Below are 20076 nucleotides of genomic sequence, written 5' to 3' on the forward strand. Positions count from 1 at the left end.
GCACTTGCCGCTGGATCATGTTGTTTTTCAGGGAGTTCATCGGGCCGCTCTCCCATCTGCAAAATCCGAGGACTGAGGCGCTTTAACCTTCAGAAATGACTGCAAGAGATGTACTTGCTTTCCAAATTTCATGACTGAAGATGGAATGCTGCCACTTTTCCCCTTAATTTAAGTTGCAGGTTTTATGTTTAAACATAAAGCACTAGGAATGAGAAACTTTCAGACCTGGGGAATCCAACTCAGTCACCTTGGCCCAGTTCCTGCAGTTACACCTTGGGCAGGGGGGGAAAGGCCCATGTCCTGCCATGGAACATTTATTCAAAGAATTGCCACAAGAATGGAAGAAAGAGCACCAGAAGCCGTAAAAGGAAGGAATACACGATACGACAGGGGCATCCTCTCCGATCATTCCCCCTCAGACGTGGTGCGGCCTCGGAGAAACGGTCAAAGGCTGGGAGTCAGGACGCCCGGGCCCAAGTCCCAGCTCTGCCAGTGACCTGCTGTATGTGACCCTGGGCAAGTCCCTTAACCTCCTAGCTTCAGATTCCTCACCAGTCAAGTGGGGATGCGATAGACCGGGAGCCCCGTGTCAGACGGGGACCATGTCGCTCTCACCCCAACCCAGAGCACATAGCAAGGGCTGAACAACTGCCATAATTACTATCATAAATCATCACTGAACTCACCTGGAAAAAACGCCCCAGATCCCAAGAAGAGACAGTGACCTGATAGCCTGGGAGTCTCACTTCACAGCGAAGATGAAGTGTACATCACCTCAGGAAGAAGGTGCCCAAAGAGATCGCGCCACCGGTCGCAGATCCCGGTCGGCCCCAACCCCCTCAAACCAACCGAATCGGGCTGAGGGATCGCCGGGGGCCGATCTTTGTTCGCCTTCATCGGACAAATGAGAGGGGCGGTGTGCCTGGACCGGCCGATTGCTACTGAACTCAGTGCTGAAATGCCCTCACTGCGCCCAGGGTTTGCAGCATCGTGAAAATAAAGGAAATAATGAAAAGACACCAAGTCAAAAGGACGAAAAGGAACCTGATCCCATCCGAGAGGCTCGATACACTAATATTTTCCTAGAGTTATACCCCTGGAATTTCTTTCCTTCTCGGGTGGCAGATTTTTATTTAAAAGTGAAGCAGCCGAGGGGCTCAGTGGGGTTTTTGTTGGAAGTGTCTCGTAGCTTCCACTAAACCCCTTAGCCGCCAAAGAAGCCCTGCCATGGTGACAAATATTCTGTCTGCATCTCGTCCCTCCACTTCAACCCCTCTGAAGAGGCTTAATGATAACAGTGGCATTTGTTAAGTCCTGACTATGTGCCTGGTCCTCAGGGGGCTCAGAGGATGTGCTTTATAAACACCAGGTTCTTAGAGGAGGAACGGCTCAGCATGTAAATGGGGCACCGCTCCCATTCGGGGCATCAAAACCACAATGAAGACAGCTGTCTCATTTCGCCTGAGGTGTGCACCCTGGGTTCCGAAGCCCATAGCTGATGCTGCACTTCCAAGCCAAAATGAAAATCAAGTTAATTGAGGAAGGCGATTAGCATTTTGTTCCCAGCTTATGCAAAACTCTATTTCTGCCAAATCCCTTTCTCTGGATCCACGGTTCACCCTTTCCGAAATTATTTTTGGCCCAAAGTCAAAATTCTAGGATTTTTTTTCCCCCCACTCTAACCCAAAATCATGAAACTAAAATTTGCGACTATTTTAAAAAGTCCCTTTATCGGGGCAAAAGCTTGACACAAATGACTAAACCTGATTCATTTTGAGGAATTTAGGGTCAAAATCCAATGACGCTGACCTACCCGCTCCAAATCTCAGAAATAGGATAACCTTGCCAAATGCCACTTTAATTTCAAAACTGACAAACAATAAGCCGATGTTCACAGCCAGCGGCAGAATACCTGGGCTACTGCTGCATGATAACTTCAAACATCCGAGAAGAAGGTGTTTGCACTAACATTGAGTGTGACAACGAAGGAGCCACCCACTATGGGAAGCTTTCCTACCTCGCCCCAGCGGGTTGGGTCTTGGAAGAGCCCTAACCAGAGCAGAGCGCAAACCTCCCTTTCCCTGCTGGGGCCACTCCAGGGCCGGGGGAATCAGTCGGATGGGCGTTATATCTGGGCAAGGGCTCCTCGGAGCAGCTGGGGAGCAGAGAAGAAAGGAGAACCCCAGATCTCAAGCAGGACTCAACCTAAGAAGTTCCTGCCGCTCGCCCCCACCTTCCCAGTACCCCTGCTCAGCCAAGGATTCTCGGGGAGGGGAAGATCCTTGGGACCTCACAGAACGGGGTGGGAAGGGGGAGAGAAATTTCTCATCTACATGCGAGACACTGTGCCCTTAAATCCCTGCACTGGCCCGCTGCGAGAAAAACGACAAATGACAATTTGCTACAATTTACTGGGCCCCATAAATGTTTCCACCAAGTACAGGAAAACAGCCAAATCGGAAGGATGCAGATGGGCAATTTCCAGGCCAGATCAGTCAGAGTGTGGGGTCGAGCGAGAGAAGGGTGTGGGATTTTCACTGGGCATTTCAACTGGAGCAATGAGGGTGGGTGGGGGTGGGGAGGAGAGGGGGAGAGATAACGGCTTCCCTATAAGCAGTGGGAACAGTGCCCAATGGCAGCAATGGGATGGGTGCAGCCTCTCATGAACAGGTGTGGCATGTCCTGCTGGAAGCATGGACAGTACCCCCGGGGAGACCATTTTCAATGGCCCATCAGTACCATCATGGGCATCATCTGCACATCACAGTTGGAGGAAGCGGGGAAAGGGGGCGGAACTGCACCCATTATCAATGTTCTCCCAGCAGCCTGGGTAATCCCAAGTGGGTCCTCAAAGCTGAGACTGCTCGGAACGCTGTCCAGACAGCCTCTCCGCGCAGTCAGCTGCCGAAGTGACACAGCCCACTACTGCTTCTCCACATCAGCTGAAGAGGTGGAGTCCCCCAAGGGAAAATCTCTTTCGGGATGCCAAAGAGTTGCCCAGGAATTGAAAACACATGAAAGGATATTCCAAATGCAACAAATAGCTCAGAAGAAAGGTTTTGAATCACTTACCATCACTTCCATGTTCTTGTGAGGCTCCACAAACCCATGAACGGTTAATTTACGAAGCACTGAAAGATACAAGCGGGCATTACTGGCATTTTATCATTTCTTCGTGCCCCTTCGCCACAAAAAAAGCCACGATCAATGCCCTTTCCAGGTCCAAATAACCCAGTGGCAGGGAGACAGGCCCTAAGACGTCACCCTACAGCTAACTCAGCAGCAATAATGCCGCTCCCTACTATGAAATCAATTACGGTCCTAAATGTCAAGTTTTAGTGGGGGTTGGGGGAGCAGTGGTTTACTCAACTGCTCCCTATTTGCACAGGAAATGGAGCCCTAAACTCTTCAGCTACTGACAATCCCAGGCAGAGCCAGTTAATGCAGGCTGCAGGTTTCCACAGCAACACATTTTGGATACTGAATGTTCTGGGGGTGGTTTCAGATCCCTGAACAAATAGCCGTTTTTGCCCAGGGAAAAGTTCTTCACAACAACGATCGCGGGGACGGGCATTAATTCACTCATAATACAGAGTAATGTAAGTATTTGTACCAGCAAGAGTCGTCCCAGTGGTAACTTTGAGCTGCTAACCCCTGCCCCATTAATTCCCACTGTATCGATGGTTTCTAGAATGATGTATTTCCCACACATGGGTTTTCCAGGAACAGAACTGGGGGAGGGAGCTGGAGCAGAACTGAATATGTTAGGCATGGCATGATGTTGGCCCAAACCAAGAAGATGCTTCCAACCCCAAGGATCATGGGTCAGGCCAAGACCCGTGCACAAGGAGCCGGCTGGCCCCTCATCCAGGCAGACCATGCCGGGGCTGGGAGCAGCATGGGATAAAACACTGCTCTTTCCCACCTACCAGGCAAAAGGCGGCACCCCTCTGAACAGGGGCTGAAGCAGGGCTACCGTAAGCCTCTGGAGCAAGGAGCTCCAAGTACTCCAAGTATTGGCTAGACAAAGGCTGGGGGCAGGTGGAGAAAAACACTTCTGAGGTCAGTCCATACGCAGCAACGGTCTCCAGTCTGGAGATCTAAGGCCAAACTTTAGCATAAGGCCATGAAACACAAGCGGCTTCTGAGGGGATGAAGAGATGACCAGAAAAACCTGTTTCTTTTCAGATAAGAGCCATTAGGGGCAGTCATCATCATCATCAATTGTATTTATTGAGTGCTTACTATGTGCAGAGCACTGTACTAAGCGCTTGGGAAGTACAAATTGGCAACATATAGAGACAGTCCGTACCCAACAGTGGGCTCACAGTCTAAAAGTGGGAGACAGAGAACAAAACCAAGCATACTAACAAAATAAAATAAATAAAAAAGATAGAATAAATAGAATAAATAAATAAATAGAATAGATATGTACTAGTAAAATAAATAAATAAATAGAGTAATGAATAAATAGAGTAATAAATATATATATAAACAGTCCTTCAAATCAAAGGACCTTTCTCAGTGGCCCTTCCCCGTCACCAGGGTGGCCTGGCCAGCCATCTCCCATTCAGAAAAAGGAATGGTTTAAAACATTAGAAGTCATTGGAATGGCCCGATGAGCAGAACGGAAGCCTGAAATGGGTATTCTACCCCAAGCCTGAGAGGCCCTCAAGACTGAGGATCTCTTCCTCAGCTGGAGCGGCTTTCCCAAACGCTGACCACTCTACCACACGAATTCTACCGAGAAGGGGCATCTCCCACAGGTGGCATGGATACAAATGGTCACGTCCTGCCCTAATCTTGAGGAAAATCACCTGAAGGCCACCGGGCCACAGGGAGTCAAAGATATGTGACGACCTCACCCTGCTGCCCGGGCACAGCATGTAAAATGTGGGGGGGCTTCCCGCGAGGGTCTCCCGACCAAACACACCTCCTTAGCACCCACCCCGCTTTGAGAACCAGACTCGCATTCCCGCTCACCCCAGGTGTCTGACCAGACCAGAGGGTTCCAGGCAGAGCTGGAAACACCCAAAGTGGTGGCTTTCTTTTGTTAATATGTTTTGTTTTCCATCTCCCCCTCTTAGACTGTGAGCCCACTGCTGGGTAGGGACTGTCTCTATATGTTGCCAACTTGTACTTCCCAAGTGCTTAGTACAGTACTTTTCACACAGTAAGTGCTCAATAAATACGATTGCTTTGCACATAGTAAGCGCTTAACAAATGCCATTATTATTATTATCACCTCTCCAGCCCACCCCCTCCCCCAGCGATGGAAAGTCTGGTCAACACAACCTTTTAGGGAGAGCAGGGTCCTTTCCAGTGAATTCAGAAGAGCAGCTCCATCTCTGGGATTCTGTTGCAGGAATGTATCAGTGTGATGATTCCACAGGGAGCAGGCAAAACTATAAATGCCAGATGCTAACTGCAAAGAAAAATCAAGGCTTTACTCATTCAACGTTAGACTGCAGAAATCGAACAATCCATCACTGGTATTTATTAAGCCCTTACTGGGAGCGGAGCATTGTGCTGAACGCTTGAGAAAATACAATACAATCAGGAGCTGGAATACGCGATCCCTGTCCACAGGGAGTGCATCATCTAGAGAAAGCATATGGCATACCAAAAGCACGCTTCCGATAAAATGGGACACGGAACGTACCCTCGGTAAACAATGACTGTCAATATACTTCTCTGAGTGATGCTGTTGGTATGTTCAAAGTAAGACAGTGCCAAATGCACAACACGTTTCAGAGGTGCTAACCTAGCCTTGGCGATGCTGAAGTCCAAATGAGGAGATCATCATCATCATCATCAATCGTATTTATTGAGCGCTTACTGTGTGCAGAGCACTGTACTAAGCGCTTGGGAAGTACAAATTGGCAACATAACAAGGGATGATCGTACTTCCAGGGAAGGTGCTTCGGCCCAGCCAGGAAACCTCACTCATTCCAGAGCCCGAAGCCCAGCTGCCCTAGGCCTGTACCAGAAACGAATCCTGATGTCTGGAGGGGCCGGACTAGGCGCTGTCATCCCCCGCTGTACCAACTCCAATCAGCAAAGATGGGGACGGGGCCAAACTACTTGGGGCATCTGGGCATCAACTGTAAATGGGGTCCTCAGTGGAGGTTCTAGCTCTGCCCTGCCACTCCCCTAGGGCAATTCTGGAGGCTCCAGGGCAGTAAGAGGTTGGAAATGGGACTCGGCTAGTGGGACACAGCCCCGGAAACGCCCAGGCGAGTGGGCCACGGCAGGACAAGCTGTTCCAGAGACCGGGGTTCTAATCCACCCAGGATAGGGCCGTGATTTTCTTTATGGATTAAAGTCCTCACCGCCTCAAGCATCCAGAAGTCCTCGGGCCAGGCGCGGAGGAGGTCAGCCAGATTCGGCGGCTGAGGAGCTGGCCTCTCCTCCATAACTCCAAATCTGAAACACCAGCCACCCCAAGCCCCCTCAGGAGCCCAGGCACCCCCCGAGAGCCAGCCCAGGGGTCCAGGCAGAGCCTGGCAGCACCACCCTGCCCACCCGTTATCCGGTGTGGACGATGAACTGAGAGGAGGGCAGCCCTTGGGCCCAGATGGAAGGAGAGAAGGAAAGGCTACGGAAAGCAACAGACTCGCGGGTGAGAGCGCACGGCTGGGACACCTAAAACCACTGACGCGACCAACGGGGATGCTGAGGAGCCCCAGAGACCTCTGTCTGCCGGCAGCCTGGTGCTTTAACAGTTGAAAGAAATGAAGACCTTACAGAAGTGAGTGCTGAGGAAGGGGCCAGCGCTGCGTGGGGTGGGAAAGGAACTGGAAAACACGCCGTGAACAGACCAACTCCTGAAGGTCAAGTGGGGAAATGGATGCTCTTGATCAGGAAGGCTCAACAACCCGTGAAAGCTGACCGAGAGTCCTTCCTCCTGGAGGAACCTAAGACCAAACAGTGGGGAGGGGGCGGCTGTGTGAGCCGACACGTGCCTGGAGGCTCCGGTGGGATAAAGGGCCTTGGACACGGCGCTGCTTCTGTTTTCATTAGTCTCATTACCCACCGTGCCACCCCAGATGGTCTGAGCGGCGATCGCTGGCGGGCAGCAGTGGGATTCTCGGAGAAATTCAGAAGTGCTCTTATTGTCGTTAGCCCTACATCTTCATCAATGACTCCCACGGGAGTAGCAGGCTAGAAGCTGAAATCTGGTGGAACTGGGGGCCTTGTGCAGTACTGGTCAGTTTACTTCCCACCCCCAGTTCCCGTGCCGCTCTCTCCTTCCTGCCCCCATCACCGCTCACCCTCTTGTCTGCAGGTTTGGAGAGCCAAATCTCCCAATTCAGAATCGCGCTCAGCAGGGGCGAGCCCAGGCAGAGCCCGCCGGCAGCCTGGTAGGATCCAAAAGGCAATGAATCCCCCTCCCGTCCGTCGCCACCCAGGGACCCATCATACCTGCCCCTACAGAGCTCATGCCCTGACTGCTGGTGGCTCTGGCTGAGACTCTTGGCCATCCCTTCATGGACCATTCTGGGATGAGAATCCTGCTTCCCCAGCAAGGAAACGACCTTAAGAACAAAACTCTACCCTTCATCGCAGTCCCAGACAAAGAAAGGAATCTCTGAGGTGTTTGGGGGCAGAGTGGACGCCTAGGAGACTTACCCGGCCACCTGCCAAGGCAGGGAGAGAGCCTGGATTGGGCTCTTAGTTTCTGCATCTCCCACAGAACTGGAGTACTCCACCTGCCAACTCGATGCCAATGTTGGGGGCAAAGGATCCAATAATAAAGGGATGGAGGGAAGGAGTTTGAGGTATTAAGGGTGCGCCGTGGGTAGAAGCAGCGTGGCTCAGTGGAAAGATCACAGGCTTGGGAGTTGGAGGTCATGGGTTCTAATCCTGGCTATGCCGCTTGTCAGCTGTGACCTTGGGCAAATCATTTAACTTCTCTGCGCCTCAGTTACCTCATCTGTAAAATAGGGGTTAATGATAATAATAATAACGATGGTATTTGTTAAGCGCTTACTATGTGCAAAGCACTGTTCGAAGCACTGGGGGGATACAAGGTGATCAGGTTGTCCCACATGGGGCTCACAGTCTTAATCCCCATTTTACAGATTAAGACTGTGAGCCCCACGTGGGACAACCTGATCACCTTGTATCTACCCCATCGCTTAGCATAGTGCTTGGCACATAATAAGCGCTTAACAAATATCAACATTATTATTATTAGGGGCAAAAAGCAAGGTCCTGCTAGCTACATCCTCAGAGGTGGGGTCCCACTAGAGTCAGGAGAAGCTTTCAGGCAGCCCTTGGCCAGTATGGATGCCGCTGATCCTTGTCCTTTGGGGCCTCAGGGCCACAGACCAGGCTTGAGCAGCGAAGTCCTGAGGGAAGGCCAGCAGCTGCGCATGCTACTGGGTCAAACACAGTCAGGTTAAAATGTAAAATCTGACTGTTTGAAAAGCAGAATTCTTGCCCCAAACTGTTATTCGCCTGGGGACAATGGTCTTTCCCCATTCACATTAATGTCAGTCTCCCCTTCTATGCTGTAAGCTCATTATGGGCAGGGAAAGTGTCCGCTGTTTCTGGTGTACCGTACTCTCCCAAGTGCTCTGCACGCAGAAAGTGTTCGATAAATATACTGATTGATGGATCTGGTGTGACAGAGCTCCCGGAGAGCTGGCTTGCCCCTTCGGCTTCTCTCGGGGACTTTGGCTCCCTTCTCTCTCGCCGGCCTTTTTGTCCCTGCCCGGGAATGACGGCGCCACTGCCCCGCTGATGTTTCTCCGTCGACAACCGCCCTCTTTCTGATCTTCGGTTTCCCAAAGCGAGTTAGCAATCTGAAGCCAGGAGAGCTGCCAGACCCACTTAAAAGGTAGCTGGTGGCCTGTGGTCCAGGCCGTGTCCGATGGCCATCCAAAGGATGTAACCTTGGATTTTCGGAGCCCGGGAGCTGGCTTCTGGGCCTTGCCCTTCCGGCCACTGACGGCTCAGAAGGGAGATGGTGCTCCCACCTGGTTGCTTCTAGACTCCTCTGGGGCCAGTCTCCTTAACCCTGCTGCTTGATTTCTGACATAATAATAATAATAATAATAGCATTTATTAAGTGCTTACTATGTGCAAAGCACTGTTCTAAGTGCTGGGGAGGTTACAAAGCTCGTCAGAGGAACGCTTGAAATGCTCAGCGAAACAAGGTGTGATTTCTCCCAAGAAAAGAGGCTGATTACAAGCCCCGTGTAAGTGAGAAGCAGTGGAAAGAGCCCGGGCTTTGGAGTCAGGCATCACGGGTTCAAATCCCGGCTCCACCCCTTGTCAGCTGGGTGACTTTGGGCAAGGCACTTAACTTCTCTGTGCCTCAGTTCCCTCATCTGTAAAATGGGGATTAAAACTGTGGGACAACCTGCTCACCTTGTAACCTCCCCAGCGTTTAGAACAGTGCTTTGCACATAGTAAGCGCTTAATAAATGCCATCATCATTATTATTATTACTGGGAAATCATTTGTACAAAAGGCAGTTGCGCCTGCTCCAACTACCACATTCGCTCATTTTTGCCGATTCTCTCCAAGACTCGGGACAGTGATGCTGAAGGTCAAATCAATCAGTGGTATTTATTAAGTGCCTACTGCGTGCAGAGCACTGTACTAAGCACTTGGGAGAGCACAATATAACAGAGTTGGTACACACATCCAACTTGTGAGGCTTGAGATGTCATCCAAAACCCTAATCCTCAAAGACTTTTAAGCGCTTAATACACGGTAAGCGCTCAATAAATATGAATAAAAAGACTAATTTCTATTTCTAGTTTCTCAACATAAAGTTTCTTCACAAAAACCAGCCAGCCTCCCGCTGCGGAGGGGAGCTCTCCCCTTACACCTAGCAGAGAAGCGAGTCCTGAAAAAGGCCAGCCCTCTGGGAACAGCCTTTGGCCTAGAATATAATCAGATCTACTCCAGTTGTTGGCCTAGATTTAATATTTTCCAGCTGGGGTGGGATGAAATTTTGGATTGTACATCAGCACAGTGTATCTTAAGATTTGGGCGGAGACCATACTGCCGATTTGAATTCTCCTTTATGTCAAATCCCGGTCACCCACTGGGGAGTTTAGCATCCGTATGGGAATTCACTGTGCAACTCAATTTGTACCGGGGAAACGCGTAGTAAAGAAAGAGATTCAGACTTTTCTTAGAACCAGAAAAACCCGTACGTCCTTTTGTCCCCGTGTTAGCTAACTGGACTCCGCCGGGATGCTTTTAAAACAAAAACCAAGTGTGGCAGAACCACAGGCATTAACTGAAGGGAAAACAGAAAAACAAATACATTTCCCCCCCAACTGTAAAGAATCAAAGCAACATTTGCTCAACTTGCTCTTCAGAACAGTCTTCACACACAGGCCTACGCTGGGACACCCTGGGAGTCAGGGAATAGCCCGGGGCAGATGAGTGGGAACAGCCAGGAGGTGAAAGACTTTTAGACTGTGAGCCCACTGTTGGGTAGGGACTGTCTCTATATGTTGCCAACTTGTACTTCCCAAACGCTTAGTACAGTGCTCTGCACACAGTAAGCGCTCAATAAATACGATTGATTGATTGATTGATTGATTGAAAGAGATGGCAGGAGGCTCCGATAGCTCAGGGCTCCAAGCTGAGACACAAATCAAAGCTGAATATGGTGCCCGTAGCCATTTACCTCCTCACTGTGCTCAAAAAAATAACCGCTCCGCCTACAACACACCCTAACTCCCTACAAACAGAAGTCCAGAGAACGACTCCCCTCCTCCGATGGACGAGCAGCCGCCCAAGGAATAAATTAGCCTTCCTCGAACCTTGTCAGGGACACATACAACTTTTTCAAAATGCACTTTGGAGGTTCTTCCACTTTAGCCTCTTCCTCACTGCCACTTTCCCTACAGAGCGCACCAGTATTTCTAGAGCATCCGATGGCTGACCCTGACCATCTACTTCAGACGATATCATTCATTCATTCATTCATTCAGTCGTATTTATTGAGCGGTTACTGTGTGCAGAGCACTGTACTAAGCGCTTGGGAAGTACAAGTTGGCGACATATATGCCAGGATATCCCAGGATTCCCAGCAGGCACTTAGGGCCCAGGATCACACTCCAAAACTTCCCACCCGGATCAACCAAATTCCAGGTGAGGATTTTCCTCAGCACGTTTGCGTCACGTACGCACCTGTGTATTCACCCCCACCGGTAGCTTTTCTGCACATGTCGACTAACAAAGTCTGTTGTCTGTCACCGGTTCGTGTACATTTCTACCTTTCCTTCCTCCCCCTTCTCTATGTTAGGTTAGTGTCCATCTCCCCTACTAGACTGTTCGCTCCTTCAGGGCAGGGATTGTGCTTACTAACTCTATCGTGCTCTTCCAAACGTCCGTACGGTGCTCCACCCTCAGAAAATACCAATGCTCCTTTAATGTTCTCGATCCATCAGACGTCTAGATGCAAACACACCCACAACCCCCCTTGCACACTTATGTGGGTCACTTACGTCGTAAAACAGTTTTCTATCTGCGGCGAGCCGTTTGGATGCCAGGGTCTTGGTAACATGGTAGAATGTAAGCAACGCCCTGTGCTGGCGAAGATCTTCTTGGACTTTCACGGACTCTATCAGCGTGGGTATAAGCTCAGGCCACTGCCGGGGGCAATCCAATCTGGCTACTTTGGCGATCAACACGGCAATCTGGGTAGCAATCTGCAGAGGAAACAGACGTCTGGTGCTCAGTGGAGTCTGAAAGCGGGACGACGCTTCGGCGTGGATGGCGCATTCGGTATTCACCCCGCCCTCAGACCCACACCCTTTATGGACATGGCTATATGTTATTTGCGTTGATGTCTGTCTCCATCTCTAGGATATAAGCTCATCGTGGGCAGGGAACGAGTCTACCGGCGCTCCCGTGTGCTCTCCCAATTGCTTAGTACAGTAAGTGCTCAGTAAATACCATTGACTGATTGACAAAGCGGACTACTGCTGGACCCTCCCGCAACCCGGATCCCTGCCGGTTCAGCCTGAAGATCCAAACCATCTTTCCAGAACCTTCCAGATCTTGCCACTTGTCCCAAGGTCCGACTAAAGGACGGGAAATTCCAAGATGGCCAGGGGTGCGCGCGCGTCTTCATCCTGCAAGCCTCCCTCAAGGGACCCCACAGCCTCCACACTTCCGTGTCCCAACCCACAACCCCACCAGGTTCCCAGATCTCAGACCCTAGGGTAGGCAAGCAGATGGGTCTGCCAACACGGAAGCTGTAAAGTGACACTCAAACCAGAGAAATGAGCTTCAGGGCAAAATTCAGTCATCCGCGAGCAACCGAGGAAGCTGCGCTGAGGAGAAGCCAGGGCTTCAAAGCTGACTTGAGCCTCCAAGGTAAGCCGATACGACCCACCAACACTCTATCTTTGGGCATTTTCTGAGAATTAGATCACAAAGGGATTGTCACTTTTGACACATTAACGCCGGACCTCAGTTACACTGTGTTTCTCGCTGATAAAATCTTAATACTCCTGCCAGCGTGGGCGGAATAGACCCTTCAGAGCTCCTTTTAAGAGCACCTCATTCTGTAAAACCTTCATTTTGATGGAAAGACACCGATTCCACCCCTTCCAGAGTGCCTGCTAAAGGAAAAGAATTGCTCCCTCAAAATTCCTGTCTGCCCTCACCTGATTGACTGGCTCGTTGAAGTTGGTGATCAGCCCGGCTCGCAGGGTGGATTTCTCCTCCTCTGAGATCGCACTAGAAAGAGAGGAGACACGGCTTAATTATTCACAAATCCATCCCGTTACTACAATTCACAGATTAGTCATTATTATTAATGACAAGCACTGTAGTATTTGTTCGGAACTGACTGTGGATGTCAGGCACTGGGGTTGATCCAACGCAATCACATCAGACGTAGTTCCTGCCCTGCAAAGGATTCTCAGTCTAAAGGGGAGGGAGAACGGAACCCCATTTTAGAGAAGGGGAAACTCAGGCACTGAGTTAAGTGCATCAGGCAAAAACTCCTCACTCTCGGCTTCAAGGCTGTATATCACCTCACGCCCCTCCTACCCCACCTCCCTTCTCTCCTTCTCCAGCCCAGCCCGCACCCTCCGCTCCTCCGCCGCTAATCTCCTCACCGGGCCTCGTTCTCGCCTGTCCCGCCGTTGACCCCCGGCCCACGTCCTCCCTGCGGCCCGAAATGCCCTCCCTCCGCACAAACGCCAAGCTAGCTCTCTTCCTCCCTTCAAATCCCTACTGAGAGCTCACCTCCTCCAGGAGGCCTTCCCACACTGAGCCCCCTCCTTCCTCTCCCCCTCCCCGCGACCCTACCTCCTTCCCCTCCCCACAACACCTGTATCTATGTTTGTACAGATTTATTACTCTATTTATTTGTACATATTTACTATTCTATTTATTTTACTTTGTTAATATGTTTTGTTTTGTTGTCTGTCTCCCCCTTCTAGACTGTGAGCCCGTTGTTGGGTAGGGATCGTCTCTTTATGTTGCCAACTTGTACTTCCCAAGTGCTTAGTATAGTGTTCTGCACACAGTAAGCACTCAATAAATGTGATTGAATGAATGAAAGTGGGGTCACATAGCAAGCAAGTGATGGAGCAGGGATCGGAGGGCAGGTCTCCTGACTCACAGTCAAGGCCATGGTGCTTCTAATTTAACTGACTTCTCCTGCCTTAGGGAGCTTCACCACGCGGGAAAACTCAAAAATGCAAAAACACCAAAAGAAAAAACCCCAGTATGCCAAGACCCCAGCAGTAAGGAAAACTTACACTGTAGTGCTCCCTCACACCTACCTGCCACCATATGTGTGCCCTCAATTTTTTTTAAGTTACTCACTAGGTGCTTACTATGTGCCAGGCTCTGGCCTAAGCACTGGGGTAGATTCATTCATTCAATCGTATTTATTGAGCGCTTACTGTGTGCAGAGCACTGTACTAAGCGCTTGGGAAGTACAAGTTGGCAACATATAGAGATGGTCCCTGCCCAACAGTGGGCTCACAGTCTAGAAGGGGGAGACAGCGAACAAAACAAAACATATTAGCAAAATAAAATAAATAGAATAAATATGTACAAATAAAATAGAGTAATAGATACGTACAAACATATATGTATATATTCTCTCCCCTGAATTAGACTCCCCTGAAGACTCCCCCTTCCAGACTGTGAGCCCACTGTTGGGTAGGGACCGTCTCTATATGTTGCCAACTTGGACTTCCCAAGCGCTTAGTACAGTGCTCTGCACACAGTAAGCGCTCAATAAATACGACTGAATGAATGAATGAATGAACCTGATCACCTTGTAACCTCCCCAGCACTTAGAACAGTGCCTTGCACATAGTAAGCGCTTAATAAATGCCATCATTATTATTATTATTATCCAGCTTTCTCTCCTGGCGCCAACACCCCTGCTCCTCCCCTCCCCGGTATTTCCCAGAAGGACATTTGCGAGTCTCTTCGAGGTCGTGAAGCAGTGGATAGCGCAAAGGCCTGGGATTTGGAAGGTCGTGGGTTCTAATCACGGCTCTGCCACTTGTCTGCTGTGTGACCCTGGGCCAGTCACTTCATTTCTCTGGGCCTCAGTTGCCTCAGATGTAAAATGGGGGTTAAGGCTGTGAGCCCCATGTGGGACAGGGACTTTTACCTTGTATCTACCCCAGCATTTAGAACAGTGCCTGGCACATAGTAAGCGCTTAACAAATGTTATTATTATTATTATTATTATTATTATTATTATTATTATTATTATCAGTGGTATTATTAAATCTCTTGGAGCTGCTGCTTGTCAAACCCTCTACCCGCCGTGTGTTTGGTTCCTGTGGTCTGCCAAAAGGCCACTGAGGCAAGAACTTCCCTGAGGTTGGCCCACACCGCAAGTCAACAGCTCAGGCTAACTGTCGGAGGCGGCAGGGGGCCGCGGAGGGGAAGGTTTGGGGAGCAGCGAGGCTGGGCTGCGGACTGAGGTGATCATCATCAATCGTATTTATTGAGCGCTTACTATGTGCAGAGCACTGTACTAAGCGCTCGGGAAGTACAAATCGGCAACATATAGAGACAGTCCCTACCCAACAGTGGGCTCAAGGAGAGAACCGCTGACAATCCAATTTTCGGGGAGCTCGGCGCTGTTGAAAAATGAAGGTGGGCCTAATGATGAGATGCTCTAATTCTTTTTCAATGTACTATTCTTAGATTTATACATCTGCTCACTTGAAATAAATCTGACTCTCTAATGGCGCTCATTTAAATGGCACCTGGAAAAAGGATTTAGTTTAACAGAGAAGCGGCGTGGCCTAGGGGAAAGAGCATGCGCCTGGGAGACACAAGGATCTGGGTTCTAATTCCAACTCGGCCACTTTGCTGGGTGACCTTGGGCAAATTACTTTACTAATCTGTGCCTCAGTTACCTCACCTGTAAAACAGGGATCAGGACTGTGATCACCTTCCCCACAGCACCTGTATATATGTATATATGTTTGTACATATTTATTACTCTATTTATTTATTTATTTTTCTTGTACATATCTATTCTATTTTATTTTGTTAGTATGTCTGGTTTTGTCTCCCCCTTTTAGACTGTGAGCCCACTGTTGGGTAGGGACTGTCTCTATGTGTTGCCAACTTGTACTTCCCAAGCGCTTAGTACGGTGCTCTGCACACAGTAAGCGCTCAATAAATACGACTGATGATGATGATGACTGTGAACCCCACGAGGGAAATGGACTGTATCCAACCTGATTATTTTACATCTACTCCAGCACTCAGTACAGCCTGGCACATAATAAGCGCTTAACAAATATTTAATTATTAAACAAACTTAAAAAAAAGCCCCATTACAGTATATTGCGGCTGACCCTTTATGTTGGAAGAACAGAGGTTCTACAAAAGTAGAGAAAGAGTGACTTTACGGGGGTTGTCAGTCCAAAACTCAGGGAATCCCAGATACCAACAACGGAGAGGCAGTCCAGCACTGAGGCTACTCACAGGAGGAGAGAAGTGGATTGCGGGCCAATCAATCAGTCGTATTTATTGAGCGCTTACTGTGTGCAGAGCACTGTACTAAGCGCTTGACAGTGAATATGGGAATCAGGGTGGCTGGGTGAGGGGAACCACCACCTTGAACGGACGTGACCGGAGCAGAGCTGACAATCCTGAGGTGCCACCCACCAGCTTTGAGCTCCTGTGGGCTGTGGATGCGACAGGGTGTTCGGACCCCAGCGTAGCCCGTCCCATCCACTGGGACAACAAAGAATAATAATAATAATGGCATCTGTTAAGCGCTTACTATGTGCCAAGCACTGCTCTAAGCGCTGGCAAGGTCAATCAATCAATCAATCAATCGCATTTATTGAGCGCTTACTATGTGCAGAGCACTGTACTAAGCGGTTGGGAAGTACAAGCTGGCAACGTATAGAGACGGTCCCTACCCAACAGTGGGCTCACAGTCTAAAAGGGGGAGACAGAGAACAGAACCAAACATACCAACAAAATAAAATAAATAGGATAAATAAATAAAAAATAAATAAATAAAAGATAAATAAAAAAAGGTCATCAGGTTATCTCACATGGGGCTCCCTCTTAATCCCCATTTTACAGATGAGGTTAGCTGAGGCACAGAGAAGTGGCTTGCCCAAGGTCACACAGCAGATAAACTGTGGAGTCGGGATTAGAACCCACGACCTCTGACTCCCAAACCCGCACTCAATCAATATCGTATTTATTGAGCGCTTACTGTGTGCAGAGCGCTGTACTAAGCGCTTGGGAAGTCCAAGTTGGCAACATATAGAGACAGTCCCTAGCCAACAGCGGGCTCACAGTCTAAAAGGGGGAGACAGAGAACAAAACCAAACATACTAACAAAATAAAATCAATAGAATAGATATGTACAAGTAAAATAAATAAATACATAAAGTAATCATCATCATCATCATCAATCGTATTTATTGAGCGCTTACTATGTGCAGAGCACTGTACTAAGTGCTTGGGAAGTACAAATTGGCAACATATAGAGACAGCCCCTACCCAACAGTGGGCTCACAGTCTAAAAGGGGGAGACAGAGAACAAAACCAAACATACTAACAAAATAAAATAAATAGAATAGATATGTACAAATAAAATAAATAAATAGAGTAAAAAATATGTACAAACATATATACATATATACAGGTGCTGTGGGGAAGGGAAGGAGGGAAAGATGGGGGGGATGGAGAGGGGGACGACGGAGAGGAAGGAAGGGGCTCAGTCTGGGAAGGCCTCCTGGAGGAGGTGGGCTCTCCTTCCACGAAGCCACGCGGCTTCTGAATCCGACACAGACCTAGCCCCGGAGCTCCGTCTCGGCCCTAGAAAAGTTCTCCCGTGGCCCAGCCCGGGATAGTCCAAATAGGAGCCACAGTGGAACCAGATAAGGCACAATAGTAAAAGCAAGTGCTAGAAGGAGGGGCCCGGCGACGCTTCAGCGGAACTGCCGATCTCTACTTTAGAACGACCCTTTCCATCATTCAGTCATTCGATCGTATTTATTGAGCGCTTACTGTGTGCAGAGCACTGGACTAAGCGCTTGGGAAGTACAAGTTGGCAACATGTAGAGACGGTCCCTACCCAACAGTGGGCTCACAGTCTAGAAGGGGGAGTCTTCAGGGGAGTCTAATTGTTTCACCCGGAGATGCTGAATCGCATAAGTGGGGCTTTAATAATAATAATAATAATGATGGCATTTATTAAGCGCTTACTACGTGCAAAGCACTGTTCTAAGCGCTGGGAAGGTTACAGAGTGATCAGGTTGTCCCATGGCGGGCTCACAGTCTTAATCCCCGTTTTACAGATGAGGTAACTGAGGCCCGGAGAAGTTAAGTGACTTGCCCAAAGTCACACAGCTGACAATTGGCGGAGCAGGGATTTGAACCCATGACCTCTGACTCCAAAGCCCGCACTTGTTCCATTGAGCCACACTGCTTCTCCTAATAAACCGATCCTCCTGTCTCTCTCCACTTTATACTTCAATCTGCTGCCCGGATCATCTCTGTGCAGAAACGCTCTGGGCATGCTACTCCCCTCCTCAAAAATCTCCAGTGGCTGCCTGTCAACCTACCAATCAAGCAAAAACTCCTCACTCTCGGCTTCAGAGCTGTCCATCCCCTCGCCCCCTCCTACCTCACCTCCCTTCTGTCCTTCTCCAGCCCAGCCCGCACCCTCCGCTCCTCTGCCGCTCACCTCCTCACCGTACCTCATTCTCGCCCGTCCCGCTGTCGACCCCCGGCCCACGTCCTTCCCCTGACCAGGAATGCCCTCCATCCACACATCCACCAAGCTAGCTCTCTTCCACCCTTCAAAGCCCAACTGAGAGCTCACCTCCTCCTGGAGGCCTGCCCAGAATGAGCCCCCTTTATCCTCTCATTCATTCAATCGTATGATTCTATTTATTTTATTGTGTTAATACGTTCTAGCTCTCTTCCTCCCTTCAAGGCCCTGCTGAGAGCTCACCTCCTCCAGGAGGCCTTCCCAGACTGAGCCCCTTCCTTCCTCTCCCCCCCGTCCCCCTCTCCATCCCCCCATCTTACCTCCTTCCCTTCCCCACAGCACCTGTATATATGTATATATGGTTGTACATATTTATTACTCTATTTATGTATTTATTTTACTTGTACATATCTATCCTATTTATTTTATTTTGTTGGTATGTTTGGTTTTGTTCTCTGTCTCCCCCTTTTAGACTGTGAGCCCACTGTTGGGTAGGGACTGTCTCTATGTGTTGCCAATTTGTACTTCCCAAGCGCTTAGTACAGTGCTCTGCACATAGTAAGCGCTCAATAAATACGATTGATTGATTGATTGATTGATTGTTCTCTGTCTCCCCCTTCTAGACTGTGAGCCCACTGTTGGGTAGGGACTGTCTCTATATGTTGCTAACTTGTACTTCCCAAGCACTTAGTACAGTGCTCTGCACACAGTAAGCGCTCAATAAATACGATTGATTGATTGAACACGATTGAATGAATCTCCTCCTCCCCATCCCCCCCGCCCTACCTCCTTCCCCTCCCCACAGCACTTGTACACACACACACATATATATATATGTATATATAGAGAAAAGCAGCGTGGCTCATTGAAAAGAGCCCGGGCTTTGGAGTCAGAGGTCATGGGTTCGAATCCCAGCTCCTCCACGTGTCTGCTGTGTGACCTTGGGCAAGTCACTTCACTTCTCTGCGCCTCAGTTACCTCATCTGTAAAACGGGGATTAAGACTGTGAGCCCCACGTGGGACAACCTGATCACCTTGCATCCCCCCCAGCACTTAGAACAGTGCTTTGCACATAGTAAGCGCTTAACAAATGCCATCATCATTATTATTATTATTATATATTTGTAGAGATTTATTACTCTATTTTACTTGTACATATTTACTATTCTATTTATTTTGTTAATGACGTGCGTATAGCTTTAATTCTATTTGTTCTGGCGATTCTGACTCCCGTCTACATGTTTGGTTTTGTCGTCTGCCTCCCCCTTCTAGGCTGCGAGCCCGTCGTTGGGTAGGGACCGTCTCTATATGTTGCCGGCTTGGACTTCCCAAGCGCTTAGTCCAGCGCTCTGCACACAGTGAGCGCTCAATAAATACGACTGAATGAACGAATGAATGAATCTCACTGTTCAAAGGGCCCAGAAGAGGAAGGCCTAACGCACTCTTCTAAAAAAAACCTGGGACGGAGTGACATCTGCTGGGACGGGGAAGAACGGATCTGGTCACGGGGTGACCGTTACACGAATCTGAAATACAGGCGACGCACCCAGATTTATTAATAATAATAATAATAATAATGATGGCATTTATTAAGCGCTTACTCTGTGCAAAGCACTGTTCTAAGCGCTGGGGAGGTTACAAGGTGATCAGGTTGTCCCACGGGGCGGGGGGGCTCACAGTCTTAATCCCGATTTTACAGACTTGCCCAAAGTCACACAGCTGACAATTGGCAGAGCTGGGATTTGAACCCATGACCTCTGACTTCGAAGCCCGGGCTCTTTCCCGCTGAGCCCCGCTGCAGATTTCAATCATGAGATAAATCCCTAGGACTCCAGTTCCAAAACTTAAGCCGGAATCTATCC

The 20076-nt window shown here is 49.2% G+C and overlaps 1 protein-coding gene across 1 annotated transcript in view; it reads right to left on the bottom strand.

The window, feature by feature from the left end:
* Positions 1 to 20076, bottom strand: part of IPO11 (importin 11) — a 178806-nt gene that overhangs the window by 142192 nt on the left and 16538 nt on the right. The window contains exons 4-7 of the mRNA XM_038765718.1: positions 12648 to 12720; positions 11481 to 11684; positions 5296 to 5425; positions 3073 to 3131 (exon numbers count right to left, since the gene is read on the bottom strand). Coding sequence (XP_038621646.1) covers positions 3073 to 3131; positions 5296 to 5425; positions 11481 to 11684; positions 12648 to 12720 — 466 coding nt within the window. The remainder of the gene's footprint in view (positions 1 to 3072; positions 3132 to 5295; positions 5426 to 11480; positions 11685 to 12647; positions 12721 to 20076) is intronic.

The sequence above is a fragment of the Tachyglossus aculeatus genome, chromosome 23 (genome assembly GCF_015852505.1).
Source record: "Tachyglossus aculeatus isolate mTacAcu1 chromosome 23, mTacAcu1.pri, whole genome shotgun sequence".
NCBI classification, from domain to species: Eukaryota; Metazoa; Chordata; class Mammalia; order Monotremata; family Tachyglossidae; genus Tachyglossus; species Tachyglossus aculeatus.